This window comes from Antennarius striatus, chromosome 24 (genome assembly GCF_040054535.1).
Source record: "Antennarius striatus isolate MH-2024 chromosome 24, ASM4005453v1, whole genome shotgun sequence".
Taxonomy (NCBI): Eukaryota; Metazoa; Chordata; class Actinopteri; order Lophiiformes; family Antennariidae; genus Antennarius; species Antennarius striatus.
The window spans coordinates 4,590,496-4,604,608 of record NC_090799.1 but is presented as its reverse complement, the minus strand read 5'-3'; the positions used below and the strand labels follow the sequence as shown (position 1 = coordinate 4,604,608).

The 14,113-nt window shown below is 39.4% G+C and overlaps 2 protein-coding genes across 12 annotated transcripts in view; both read right to left on the bottom strand.

Moving 5' to 3' along the window:
• The window catches only part of LOC137591121 (mitogen-activated protein kinase kinase kinase kinase 4-like), a 31,303-nt gene extending 27,227 nt beyond the window's left edge, over nt 1-4,076 (bottom strand). For all 9 annotated transcript variants that reach the window (XM_068308887.1, XM_068308892.1, XM_068308889.1 and 6 more), the window contains exons 1-2: nt 3,821-4,076; nt 3,420-3,485 (exon numbers count right to left, since the gene is read on the bottom strand). In XM_068308887.1, coding sequence (XP_068164988.1) covers nt 3,420-3,485; nt 3,821-3,877 — 123 coding nt within the window. In that variant the 5' untranslated portion in view covers nt 3,878-4,076. The remainder of the gene's footprint in view (nt 1-3,419; nt 3,486-3,820) is intronic.
• Nucleotides 4,077-5,522: 1,446 nt separating this feature from the next.
• chst10 (carbohydrate sulfotransferase 10) lies at nt 5,523-9,765 on the bottom strand. Of its 3 annotated transcripts, none has more exons than XM_068309775.1 (6): nt 9,343-9,765; nt 8,658-8,853; nt 8,461-8,564; nt 8,155-8,380; nt 7,888-7,993; nt 5,523-7,758 (listed from the first exon to the last, which is right to left on the bottom strand). In XM_068309775.1, exons 2-6 carry the CDS (start codon nt 8,749-8,751, stop codon nt 7,206-7,208), a joined length of 1,083 nt encoding a protein of 360 aa, XP_068165876.1. In that variant the 5' UTR covers nt 8,752-8,853; nt 9,343-9,765; the 3' UTR covers nt 5,523-7,205. The 3 variants fall into 3 exon arrangements, with proteins under 3 accessions (XP_068165876.1, XP_068165875.1, XP_068165877.1); XM_068309774.1 differs by lacking the exon at nt 9,343-9,765 and adding an exon at nt 9,198-9,337; XM_068309776.1 differs by lacking the exon at nt 9,343-9,765 and adding an exon at nt 9,202-9,265.
• Nucleotides 9,766-14,113: the final 4,348 nt, after the last annotated feature.

Genomic DNA, 14,113 nt, shown 5'->3' with positions numbered 1-14,113 from the left:
AACTTTGCTTTAGGCCTTACACAAATGTCACTCATTAGGGAAGCCAGCAGAGGTGTCTAATCCACTGCAAGTAGTTTAGTCATCAGTAATTATATGAAATCAAATTCATTTATTAACATTATTTGTTATTTTTAAATTTCTATCTACACTCTCAATTAATATGGTTTAATTAAAATAAATACTCCATTATTACAGTGATGTAAATCTTATCTTGCCATCTGAACAGAGGTATGACATGTTGCTATCTGCTAAAATACACTTAAAGGATTGTTACAGAATAGATTTGCTATGACAGCATGTTAAAAATGAGTAATAGTCAATATGTCATGTTGAATTTTTGTGAATTTTGCTGTACTATTATTAATCCTGACATATTCGATCGTCACTACTCATGCCTAAAGAATTCAGTATCATTATGAACAAACTTTCGTAAGCATAAGTCAGTTTTACAAAACCCACATGCCCACATTTCTCCGCTAGGAAGCATTTAACAGATCGTACAAGACATTCTGTGCCCACCGCAGCAGCACCTTCCACTCCACATCGGTGCCCACCAGGCATCTCCTGGCCCCCAGGGGCAGTGCTTCTTACCCTTAAGGCAAGAATAAGGCTACTCCCAAGGTTGGAGGAGCAAACAAAGAAAGGAGAATGTGCTGCTAAGCTAGAGAGGTAAAGCCTAAGCCGACCTTTAATTATCCTACTAGAGGATCTATTCTAAATTATGACTCGTCTTTCTATTTGATGCCAATGAGTATTCAACCACATGACGTTGATAGTGACAACACCAAAAACATTCACCAGTGAAGTGACGCTAGTCATCATGTAAACAGACAAGCATGACGTGAAACATAGGGACATGGTGGTATGACAATACTGGTGGCCATTGTGTTGGCGCGCCCTGGAGATGCATAACAGGCGGGGAGGTCAGCAGGGCCTCTGGTGCATGGGGCCTGACTATATAAGGCCATTCTGTAGAATGTGGCGATCTTTCCAAAATGAATCTTTTTCAGCATTATCGTTACTTTTGTTTGTTATTTTTTAAATTCCTATATCAAGAGTGAGGCACCTGAGCCGGCGAGACCAGTGCAAGCTAGCTCAAATGACCTGGATTCATTCCAGTCCAACCAGATGTCCAAGGCATAACACAATTTAAATGAACCATAACACAACATTCCTTATCTATTGACCAGAATATGTTGGGCCGTATTTTAAGATTAGAATCAGAATACTTTCTTCATCCCTGAGGGGGAAATTGCTTAAAGATGGTGTTTGTGTTAAGATCTGCAACCCTGGGTGAAAATTCTGATTGTAGAAATCTGTCTTTATAAACAGTATTCGAACAGTATTATTAATTTTTACATTATTAAAAGTGGATTTTGCATTATTTTGGACCCTGTTAGCAAACAAATTGACTATCAATACTTCTGACAGCCTTATTCTCTACCACACCAATTGGTAGTTGATCAATTTTAACCAATTGGTACGCTAAGTGGGTGATGGCTTGAGACTAGCGTGTTTCACACTTCATCCACACAGCTAGCTAGTTGCTTTGAGATCTGTTGGCTATAAACTACACTTGTATATGGCAACTAGGTGCTTTTTCTAAAGATGTGTACTGCTATTAACGTGAAGAACAACACCACCTTTTAACATATGAGGTTGAGAAATAAATATTCTGTTTACCAGACAATGAAAAGTCTGCAAAACAAACAGAAAGAAGTCTTCTACATAACTGATAAGATTAGATGTCTACTATCTGATCAGTATTTATGCAGAACAAAGACAAAGAACAAATGTAAACACTACATTTATACATTTGACTGAAACAAAAACAGAATAAACAAATAAATCTATAAATAAATATAAAGATCAGTCTTTCTACTCTCTACTCAATGGCAAAAAAGCCAAAGGGAAATCCCTCGAATGAATCAAAAGTCATGACAAGTCAGAGAGTAAAGATCACATTGTCTTAACAAAAAGAGCCTTGCAGTGTGTGACAAATCAGAAAAGCCCTCGAAGGAGGAGAAACTCCACCCCCGATTTAACTTGGGGGCTGTTGTGATTATTCACTCGTTTTGGCATTTGAAACCCTGCAGACAAACTCGTCCTTTCTGTGGATCCAACCGACTGACGCACTGAGAGACCTTAAGAGTGCAGAGACAAACTCAGCTTTGTGCAAGCGGTGGGCAGGTTCGGTCTGAAACCGGACAGCTGCTCTTCTACCAGTTGACTCCAACACCCTCCCTACACCACCACCACACTAATGCACATGCTCGCAGGCCACATGCTCAATCAACCGTTTAACATGACAGTCAGTGTGCTGATCGATGGCTAATCGATAGGAGGATACAACAGCGTTGGGTACACTAAGCTAGGATTTAGCTCTAGATGGTTTAGTATTATGTCTTTGTGGCAAATCCAGGTTACTTTAACATTCCATCTCCTGCACAAAGATCATTCCCAAACATCAAAGACTGAAAACAGAATTAACATTGGATAGAGAATGGCTCAAGACATGAAAATAGTTTTAAAAACAGGGAGAAATAGTAATTCTCCATCCCATATGGTGCATACAAGTCTTCTACATTTCCTAATGGAACGGGGCTATCTCAGGTAGGAGGCAATTGGGTTCACTTGGGGAGTTTAGATAGAAATAAGAGCTTCACTTGAATGCAGGTCACTGGAGCACTATCAGAATTAAACACTAAGCCCACCTCGATCCTTAGACCAACCAAACCTAGCTAGTGACAGCCAAAACAATACAAGAAAGACTCGTTACAGCATTAGACTATGGTGGATGTTTCTCCAATCCAAGACCCTGAGACGAACTGTTCACATCTCCTGCTTCTGCAAAAGATATCCCAGTATATTCTGGCCCACCATTGGTGGTGCTTTTCAATAGCTAGGATGTTAATTTACAGAAGAGAAATGTGACACCAAGAGCAGATGTCCCAGAGATGTGGGATTCCCATCCGCTGAAGTGGAAAAGTCTAGATTTAAACAGGATAGGATATTAAAAATAACAAGCTGCAGATAAGAGACCTGCAGGGTTATGACAGATATTGTTTCTCCATCCTTGCCTCCTCACCCACTTTCCAGTCAGATAGGTGATGTAAGATCGATGATGCATCAGACGGTAGACTGTCTGATTCCCTTTTCAAGCACAAACACAGGAGAGGTGTGAACAATAACACCTCTCAGATCAGACGGACACCAAAACAAGCTACCACCTCTTGAAGCCACTATTGCATCTCGTTTATTCACCAGTAATAACGACATCTGAAACATGTCAACAGAATAGATGTGTTTGGTGCATCTCCATCTTTTATCCCAGGCTTTATAAGAGAAAAAAAAACATTAGCTATCTTCAGCTTTCACCGAAAAACCAGGAAAGGCCATGCACTGCGCCTCCAACCAACCTTGTATACTTGTCCATAGGTGCCATTTCCAACTACCTCCACCAATTCAAATATCCCAGCTGGGTCCTGGAAAGAAAAAGAAACAATCGCGATTTAGTGTGAAATAAATGTTAATATTCTCATATTTTTAATCACATTGTTAAGTGTGGGCCAGCTGTTGCGCCTTGGTCTGCCCTACATGCCAAAATGCATCTCGAACAAAGGAAAACCAGACACTGGCAACACCTCGCTGAGGCTCAGCGGTCATTTTCAGTACATGAACAAGAAGAGACACTGGAGAACAGGTTTAAAACTTGCTAGCGCTAGTCGATACAGTGTGTTTTATCGAGCAACGTGGGGGGAAAAAAAGCTAGCAAAACAACAAAGAGAAGCAAACATTGGGTCGGTTCGGCAGCACTCACCCGCAATGAAGCCAAGTCTATGTCTACTAGACTTTTAGCTGGAGAGTCGTTCGCCATCTTTCAAATAAAAGCCGAGCTTTCCTTTGTGTGAGCAAAAAACGACTGCCGCTGTATCATTTGCGGAGACTTCGGATGATTAAATACACAGAGGTCGTCGTGTATTCCTCTCTGGGGGGTCTGCTTTTAGCAGTAAATGCTGGGGTCTCTCTACTCCATGTTGAGGTGGCAGCAGCGGGCTCACGGTCCGCTCTCTCCCCGTTTGTGCCACTGGAGGTAAGTTAGCATTAAAATATCAACTTCCGCTGAGGACTTTCAGCATAAAAGCCTCAGCGGAGCCGCCATTGTTCAAAACAAGAAAATGGATTAAATACTGAATTACAATAATATGGGAAAAGAAATTCTGCTCATCAAATAATATCAAGCTCTTGTTCGGAGCTATATACTTGCATAAGTTGTATTAAACTGTGGTTTTATTTGACTGCAGTTGAAAAAGCAAGGTCCCAAGGTAATATAGTTTATTGGATGCATACATACAATCCATCCATCATTTCATTTATTAATCTATGGAAGGTTGTACAAATTTCAGTGCTAAAAAATTAACAGTACATAAGTTACGCAAAAGATAAATACAAGCATAGAACACTAATTTACGTACTGTACAGAATAAATGGAGTATAGCACTCACATGTATGAGGAATTACTCAAGTGAACTAATTCTTTTGTTGTTGTTTTTTATTTTGTTTTTCCTTGCCTTGCCTGAAATAAATGAATAAATGAAATGAATGAAATGAAATATATTATCTACGCAAAAAAGACATCAACGGTTGTTATTGCGTGGTTATGACACCCACTTATAAAAAAAAAAGATACCGATGAACAAGCAAAACTAAGCAAATCATGGCAGAACTGCGAGCTGGATTTTCCCCAAGATCTTTTAATTTGAAAGTAGACCTGTCTTCTTTCCGGTTTCAATGCTCCGTGCTCCTGTTTGACTTGATGCAGCGTTGATTGAGAACTGCACAAGCACAGGAAGCCGGTCCGCTTCTCGCAATGAGAAAAGGGCTGGGCCTCCGTCCATCAGGCGTGGACACCGATATGATAATGAAATGTCCTAACCATGGTGACTCACCTCACCATTTAAGCAAAGTCAACATATATAAACATATATATTTATACACACTTTACAAAAAAGCAGTGTGGCAGGTGACATAAATAAACTGAGACGGGGGAGGGCCCACCAGCGCTGCTCAGCATCCTCGTGGACATGCGCATGTTAGACTTCAGTGTCAATATTGGTAATCATGGGTGTGGCGAGTGAGCAATCGCATGACCGACGTTTATTCACGGGAGTCTAGAGAGCAGCGTGGGACACGAGGAACAAATAAAATCACTTCTTACCATCATTAGTCAAGCCACGTGTTTTTTTTACAAGCTTTGAATATGAATAGTCTAACGTTTCAAATAATCAAATCAAAGAATAATCGATGCTTTTCTTTTCTTTTTTTTCATTCTTATGAATACTATTGCACTGGTTAGAATTAATTCCAAGCAGAACTTCCTTAGCTTCTAATAGGACCAACCAGTTATAGATTACAGTACTGGTTTGTTACAGCTCATTCCACACATTTTCTTTATTTTGGATCTATACACACACACACACACACACACACACACAGTACTTAAGACTATAGAAAAAATGTTGCAGAATTTCAGCTATTCATAATAAGTCCACAACCAAACTTTCCAACGGAAAGATGTAATATTTAGGTTAAACAAACATCAAGCCAACATTCAAACAACGGGCAGGACAAACCAGTTGGACAGGATGAGAGAAGGAACCTCGGGGAGTACTAACATTTGCCCAAACATGTAAGAAAAAAGCTTTGACTTAAATCATTCGCTGTAATAATCAAGACACTCAACTAAAGCTTAAACTGTATGAATCAAGTTAAATCCATCTGCCATCAGGTAAACTCACACACATGACATCAATAATGTAAATCCTGTTCCACCCCAAATGATCTGTTTCCCTTTGCCTGCTATCTTTACGTTTAAACGTCAGTTCTCTGTGATGAGTTATTTCAAAAGATCCATCGGTGTTTATGGCTTCCATGTAACCAAATACTAAAAAGGTTTGACGTCACCATGTGGAGGAGAGTATCCCATTGCCATAGACAGTAGATTTCTAATATGACCCTCTGTTGCTCATATTAATTTTTTTTGGACATATTGTGAACAACTTGAAGGTTTAAAACAAATTAAGACCATCTACCTCTTTGAATTTAACTTTTTTAATCCTCTGAGAAAAAGAAAAAGCCCATATTTAAGTCACAAGAAACTTTATTATCAACTACAATGTTTTTCCACTATGGTCCCTCTATGAGGTCACCAGGTGGTTGTTGGGATGCAGTGCAAGTGAGACACTTTGCACCACCGATCAGCAGATGAACATTATTAATAGCAACATGTCCTCTTAATTTGTAGTTGTTGGTTTAAGAGCATTTACACAATACATAATTGATCAAACGAGACCCATTTAATAACCAGTGTGAATTTCCTTCGATACCAGTGCAGTTAACAGCTTCATACAAACAGGTTGGATCAGAGAATCTAAGGTTTTTGGAGTGCTTCAACATAATTTCATGTTTAATGATTAATTTCCCATCATGAAAAACACTGATTTTACTTATATGAAGTAAAAATTAAATGTAAACATTTACCAAGTTAATCCTATTCGTTTTACTAAAAATAACTTTAATGAACAATATCAGTGTTTGATTTGTTTCTGCTATGTTCCTGCAATTCAATCCAGCGTCCCTGATACAGGCCGTCTTCACCAATGTTTAGCATGATGACAGGTATAAAGAAAAGTCAGGGCATTTCAAACTGCATAGCAAAATGCTAAACCTTACATCAACCGGAACGATCGCTGAAACAGATCAATAATACAGTGCAGATAAATTGCTGCATTACAGGGTAATGCACCTCTGTTCCTGGCTTCACACCTCCTATCAAGGACGATCATTCATACACATCAAATATTAGGCAGTAAATGTCATTTGAATTACATACGGATTTTATCCATAAAACAAACAAGAAATTCTGTCTTTTGCCACCACAGATAATTTCTAGCATCCCCTCTTTTGAGCAAAGCCAGCTTTCCATCTTTTATGTACGGTGACAATAAAGAGACATGCTTACAGCTCTGATCTCGTAACAACAGCAAATAGTCATCTTATATAAGTTACTGAAAATACAGTACAATGTACAAATTACTGCATATAAGCCTTTTAGGTCAGTCTGTCAGTTACAATACACTTTTTTCCTCAGCAAACCCAAGAGGATTTCATTAGAAGGCATGACATGAAGTCATTACATCTGACTTTTAATTCAGTAGAAAGTCAGGAGTTGGATAGCCAAATAGGTGGAAGTCACCCTTGTAACGTGCGTACAGTCGCCTGATGTCCCGTTTGCTGATGCCTGAGAAGTAACTCTCCACCTTGGTCCTGTTGTAGCGGGTGATTCCCGGGGGAATGGCCGGGTAGGACACTAGCTGGTCGATGCCCGCAAATTTGAGAATATATGGGGCGTCTCGCTCTAGTGTCTCGTGGTGGCCTACCACACTGTAGTGTATTTCACAGGGTGAGCACAAGTCTGCATAAGTTATCCAGTGAATAATATGATGTCCAAACTGCTGGTCCAGACGGCGACGCCCATCCACATCGCCTAAGTAACGGACAAAGTCCTCAAAGTGTAGGCCCGAAGCAGCGAGGTCGCTGTAGCGGTGGCTCTTGCGGTACTTACGGATGATAGCCGGAGCGATGTCATGTTTATACCAAGGCTCAAAACGTGGGTTTTTCACAAACTTGTCCTTGAATGCAGAAACCAGGCGCTCAAATGGATCTCTCACAATTAGAAACTTAAAGTAAGTGTTCAATCTGTTGGGACACAGAAGAGTTTGACATGAATCACATTTAACTTTCTACAGATGATGCATTAATGTATACGCTGATGCTCTGACAGTAAAGGTCATCCATCCACAGTTCACATTAATCAGTGTAACCAACCTGTGAGTAATTTCCTGTGGTTTGAGTGAAGACAGACGAGGCAGGCCATTCTTCTCATGATCATGGACAAGGTTTTCTGGGATGTCCTCCACAGTGGGAAACGCTCCTGCCAGAGTTAATTCAATATGGCACGCGCTGAATTAACTCATTCAACAGACCACCAATCATAATGATGATGTTTAATACACTATAATTTAATTTTAAAAGACAGCATCCTTCACTGACATGCATCTGCATCATTACAACCTCAAACAAGCCTATACTCACCATTGAGCACAATCAGAACTTTCTTCCACTGTGTGTTTCCCACTTTGGGCGTTTGGCAAAACAAGATCTTGTGTTTGTCACAGACAAAGATGCGGTCCAGAACAAACTTACTGATGGGGACATGAGTCAGATTTCTGAGGCTGCTGTTCTTACATACTGTGGAGATTAACTCCAGGCGCTTCTCTATGACCGCCTGCCAGTCTTCCATTGTAGGTACGGCTGAGGGCTGACACACAGACATCTCAACTATGAATCCATTTACTTTGGCAACAAATTGAGACTGCGATAACACCCTGAATTAGTCACCTGATAGGATGGCTTGGTCAGAGTTTTTTCCGTGTAGGTGAGGAGAACTGGTCTGACCACCTTGATGCCCGATTCTGTGGAACCACCAAGCCTTTCTCCATAGTCTGAAAAGGCATATATGTACATATCTGATCACATATTCACCTGTAACTGACAATCAACTTTTAAAAAATAAATAAATAAAAATCATAGCTTACCATCTATAGCTGTGAAAGTGATGAATTTGCTTACAAACATGAGGATGAGCAGCACCCAGCCGCAAGCACCGACGAGCAGCCAGTGGTGCCGCATTGCTGCGAGCTTTAGCTGCCGGCCATGGAAATACGGACCGCTAACTGCAGACTGCTTCTTCTAGCTAGCCATTAGCTCACACGTCTGACGGCAGCTCGACTCCTACCACCAGCGTATTCGTTTAAAAAAAAAAAAAAAAAAAAAAAACATCTCATGACGCTTAAGTTAACGGTTCAACTAACCTCAAAAATTTTAATAAACGTAAATAAACACAAGCCAGAAGAAAGTAGAAAACAGTCTCTGTGGGGGTTTTTTAAAGTTAGCTTCCGACTAGCCTTAACGTATTTAAATTAACGTTATCTGGGAAAACAAAGCTAGCTAGTCAATTTGTTAGTCAACACAGCCGCCACGCCTCTCCCTCCCATAACAGGACCAGAGTTGATGGAAATATACAAAAAGGTGTTAATTAATGTTTAAAAAAGGGAACAGAACTGAAGATTTCTTACCTACTTCACGAGTTACTCCTCTACATTGACAGCTAGATGACTACAGTATCTGTTTTATGCTCTGCTGCTTCTTCATTCTCTGTTTGCCTGTTACAAAAACCAGCGCCCACTAGTGGACGGACTGCAGAAGTGCACATATACTTACACGCAAAACAGGCGTTGTTATCAGGAGACGTGTGTTGTATGATTTATCACCGTATGTCCATCCATCCATCGATGCATCCATCCGTTCATCAAACCATCCATTCAATTTCTTGTTGACAGTCGCTACTTCCGTTTTTGTGAGTCACGGGGGTTTCTGGAGCCTATCCTAGCTGGGAACGTATGACAGGCGGGATCCACTGCTCACATGTTGGGATCCGTTGCCCGGGGCATCGCGATACAATTTTGTTAAGATTTTGCTCTGAACTAAAAACATTCTTCGGTTCTTTTGCTCAGTTGAGAGGTGTATCTTCAACGATGCTGAAGAAATTCAGAAGTTTAGAAGTTGGTGAGGATACAGCCCTGGGCTCTCCAACAGAGGCAGCAACAAAGCTCTGTAGAAGAGCACTGAATGTTCATTTACTGAGATCTTTATAGTGTTTGGATTAGATTGACTCAGCCTGACTGACGTGTATCAGTTCTAGTTGTCTCTGTTCTGTGCATGTGCTGTACTTTTTCTGTTCAGATTATTATGTGATAGACAAGAACTAAGTGTTGTGCTATCTATGTTTGTGTAAGCAGATGTGTTTTGTGTTCTTTTCCTTTGTTAAATTCCTAACAACTTAAAATGCAAGTCCTTTCGAATGTCAAAGCACGTCAGATTTAGAATCTACTGGGATACAAGCATATTTTCTTAATACATGGTTTGTACTCGAAAACCATTTTGAAATATTTGAATTTAGTCCATTTTGCTCTTCTTAGGGATATTGGAGCATTTTTGACTCAAAAAACTTCATAAAAACTGTATTCATCTTCAACAAGTGCAATTGAAGGAGCTTGAAGTAAATTTCTGATGAATTTTGTACACAGAAATTCACCTCTGTTCCATAAATGACAAACAAATCTCATCCAATTTAAAGTGGTGGACAGACTCCACTATTCGAATTGCAAAAGATATTTATAATGTTTCTCAAATACAGTATATGACAAATGTCATGCTGAAGATGGGTCATTGGCTCACAGCTTTGTTCTTTGTACACCTTGCTTCACAGGCAGTGGAGAGTGTGTGTTAACATTGTGGAAATGTCTATAACAATGTGTTTTCAGCTGGAAAACATGGAAGTTAACCTTCCCTACCAGCCCTAGGGACTCAGCAAAGCTTAATTATCAGGGGCTGTGGTAGCGTCCCACTCTGCCATCTGATATGACGGGGCAATTTCCTATCTGCCCACTGCCCAATCAATACTTCTTAGGATCAGCTGTCGAATGCAAGGAATCCAACAAGATCCACAGAAAACAAAACGGCCCCTTTTTTGGCCAATAGAGAGTCTAGAGCAATTTTATTTTGATAAGCAGCTAATGAGGTACCAAACTGAGAATGTGGGTGGCATACCGCTCCATGGTGCTGTATAATGTTAAAAAATTAGCAGTATTCTTTTTTTTCTTCGCTTTTCTGGTTTCGGCTGCCATTTTAAAGCATTGATATCATTTCAGTTGAACACCAATCATTTTTTGCACTTCTTTGTAAGTTTTCCCCTGTCATTATCTTCTTAATCAAAGAATGGTCTTCCTCTGAACAATGCCTTGAACAACCCATTTTACTGTTTTTCAAGGCCAAACGCAAACCAAGCATATCCATCAGTTATCTTGATCCATAAACAAGTTCAACCTGTTCTAACACATGTCGTCACCTCAGCCTCTGACACATTGTAAATCTGTATGGGAGAAGTGAGACACGCAAGTGAACATCCTTCTGCCCAAATTGGGGCAAGGAAGCTATGGAGAGATTGTTGATGGTGCCATGAGATTGAGGGTGGCATACCGCTCCATGGTGCTGGGTGCCAAAATATTTCTCCACTTCCTGGAGATGTTCACTGGTAAAATAAAAAAAAAAGATCCATTGTCAGATCTGATTATTTTAGGCCGTATCTTGGGATCAAATCTCTTGTAAGTCATTTAATTACCTCCGTAGCCGTTTCCTTTTTGGTAGGAATGGCTTCAATGGCTTTCGGGTCACGGCACCAGTTTGTTAGGATTTTGCTCTGAACAAAATCCTCTTCGGTTCTTTAGCTGAGTTGAGAGGTGTATCCTCAACGATGAGACAAATTGTATTCCAACAAAAGGTTTACCAAAGAAATTCAGCAGTTTACAAGTTGGTGAGGATACAGCGCTGGGCTATCCAACAGACACAGAAACAAACGTCTGGAGAAGAGCACCGATTGTTCATTTACCGTGGTCCTAATATTGTTTGGGTTAGATTGTACTTGAAGAATGAGCTCACCAGCGGCCTGTCTCAGCCTCACGTGTATCAGTTCTAGTTATCTTTGTGCTGTTCTTGTGCTGTACTTTTGTGTTCAGATTATTATGTGATAAGAACCAAGTGTTATGCTGTCTATGTTTGTGTAAGCAGATGTGTTTTGTGTTCTTTTCCTTTGACAAATTCCTAACAACTTAAAATGCAAGTCCTTTCGAATGTCAAAGCACGTCAGATTTAGAATCTACTGGAATACAACCATATTTTCTTAATACATGGTTTGTACTCGAAAACCATTTTGGGATGAAATATTTCAAATTAGTCCAGGTTGCTCTTCTTAAGGATATTGGAGTATTTTCAACTTTACTAATCTTCAACAAGTGCAATTGAAGGAGCTTGAAGGAAATCTCTGGTGACTTTTGTATAAAGAAATTCACTTCTGTTCCATAAATGACAAACAAATCTCATACAATTTAAAGTGGTGGACAAACTCCACTATTGAAGACTAAATTGCAAAAAATATTTATAATGTTTCTCAAATATGTGACAAATGTCATGTTGAAGATAGGTTGAAGACTGCGTTCTCCATCTCCATTTAATCTGTCAAAATGTGAACAGCGACTTCTCTCATGTGGACTGTTGACAGCAAAGCTCTTATTGACCTTTTGGAAGAAAAAATGTCTTTTCCCCTGCAGTCGTGGCTCAGTGAACTCAGTAACACTTACAGCTTGAGAAAATAACTTTTTCCTTCAGAAACAAAGGACACCACTTGGTAGGATTTTGGTCTCTTTTATGAATTTGACAGGTTATGGTAACTGCCTGTCTCATATTTGTTCAATAGTAGACTCATTCCAGTTTTACCGGTAATCTTTCTGCTTGCACCAACATTGGTTTGTCTCCGTTACGCACACGCCATTGCACGTAAATGTTGCACATATAGCAATGCATGCTTTTGTTATTATATTGGCTCATTTATTATGCTTTCGTTTTTCAGTTGACAATTTAGTTTGCTAAATTGTTTTCACTTGCTTTTCTTGAACAGTAATTTTTATTTTAATGCACACAAATGCATTGGTGACACTGCATTTTCTATTTCAAAAAGTCATTGAATTTGATAATATTTTACAGAAAGTAAAGCAATATGTTAAAAAATTAGCAGTATTGACATCTTTATTTACAAACTCAAAAATCTACTGTTTAAACTAAGAAATACTTAAGAATTCAACTTTCCTGAGAATAAAAAACTACAATTTTTTTGCATAACCACTGTTTCTGTTAACTGCTTTAAATCTGTGGTGCATGGAGTCCACGAACTTCTGGCACCGCTTAACAGAAAGTCCAGCCCAGGACAACTGAACTACAGTATGTTCCACAATTCCTCTGCATTTCTTTTTTGCACCCGTTCCTTGGCAAACCGTAACCACTTCAGCATGTCTATTTTGTTTTAAGAATGGGACTTTGCTGGGGCTTCTTGCTGATAGCTTGGGTCCACACAACGCCATCTGTTAAAGTATTCAAACCACCTTAGATCTTCTCTGATCCTCCTGGAGCTGATCATTGGCTGAGCCCTAGTCACTTTATTTTCCGATCTATTTGAATAGTGTTTTTTTTCTTAGCTTTTCTGGTTTCGGCTGCCATTTTAAAGCATTTGATATCATTTCAGTTGAACACCAATCATTTTTTGCACTTCTTTGTAAGTTTTCCCCTGTCATTATCTTCTTAATCAAAGAATGGTCTTCCTCTGAACAATGCCTTGAACAACACATTTTACTGTTTTTCAAGGCCAAACGCAAACCAAGCATATCCATCAGTTATCTTGATCCATAAACAAGTTCAACCTGTTCTAACACATTTTTTTCCTCATATGACATCACTAACTGAACTCAACTCTATTTTTTAATACATCCCTTTCATTTTATCTCCACAGCATTTACATCATTCCTGTTGGGTTTGTTGGATTTCTATTCCTTTACTGAACCTTCCCGAAGCTTACCTACAGTGTAGAAGATGAAATTCTAACAACAGTGATTTATTTACAAAGGATGTTTATCTGTAAATTGCATGTCACCCGTTAAACAGACTACGTGACAGGAAGACCCATATGATCCTACCAAGAGGACACATCTTAACCCATCATGTCCCTGTGGTCACATAATTGTCAAGGATTCTTTTTTAGGACACATTTAATTAGTTTTTAAAAAATTCTTTAGAACCACAATTCAACAATTGTTGGCGAATTTTCATTGTTTATTTCAGTGACCATCAGACTTCATTTCACCTCATCACTAGAGTGTATAACCCGTTTAAACATATCTAAAAGTTTGCAATTTTAAGGAATTAATTAAGAGCTGCATATTTTACAGATTTACCCATTTCACCGAATTTTGTTGGCGTGTTTGAGATGTGTACAAACCAAACCCATATGTCTGGACAGAAGGTGAGCCCTACATGCACCTTGTGCCAGGAGCATAAAGTTATTTGTACCCCACAATGTCACTGACACATAAAATGACCTGGTGTA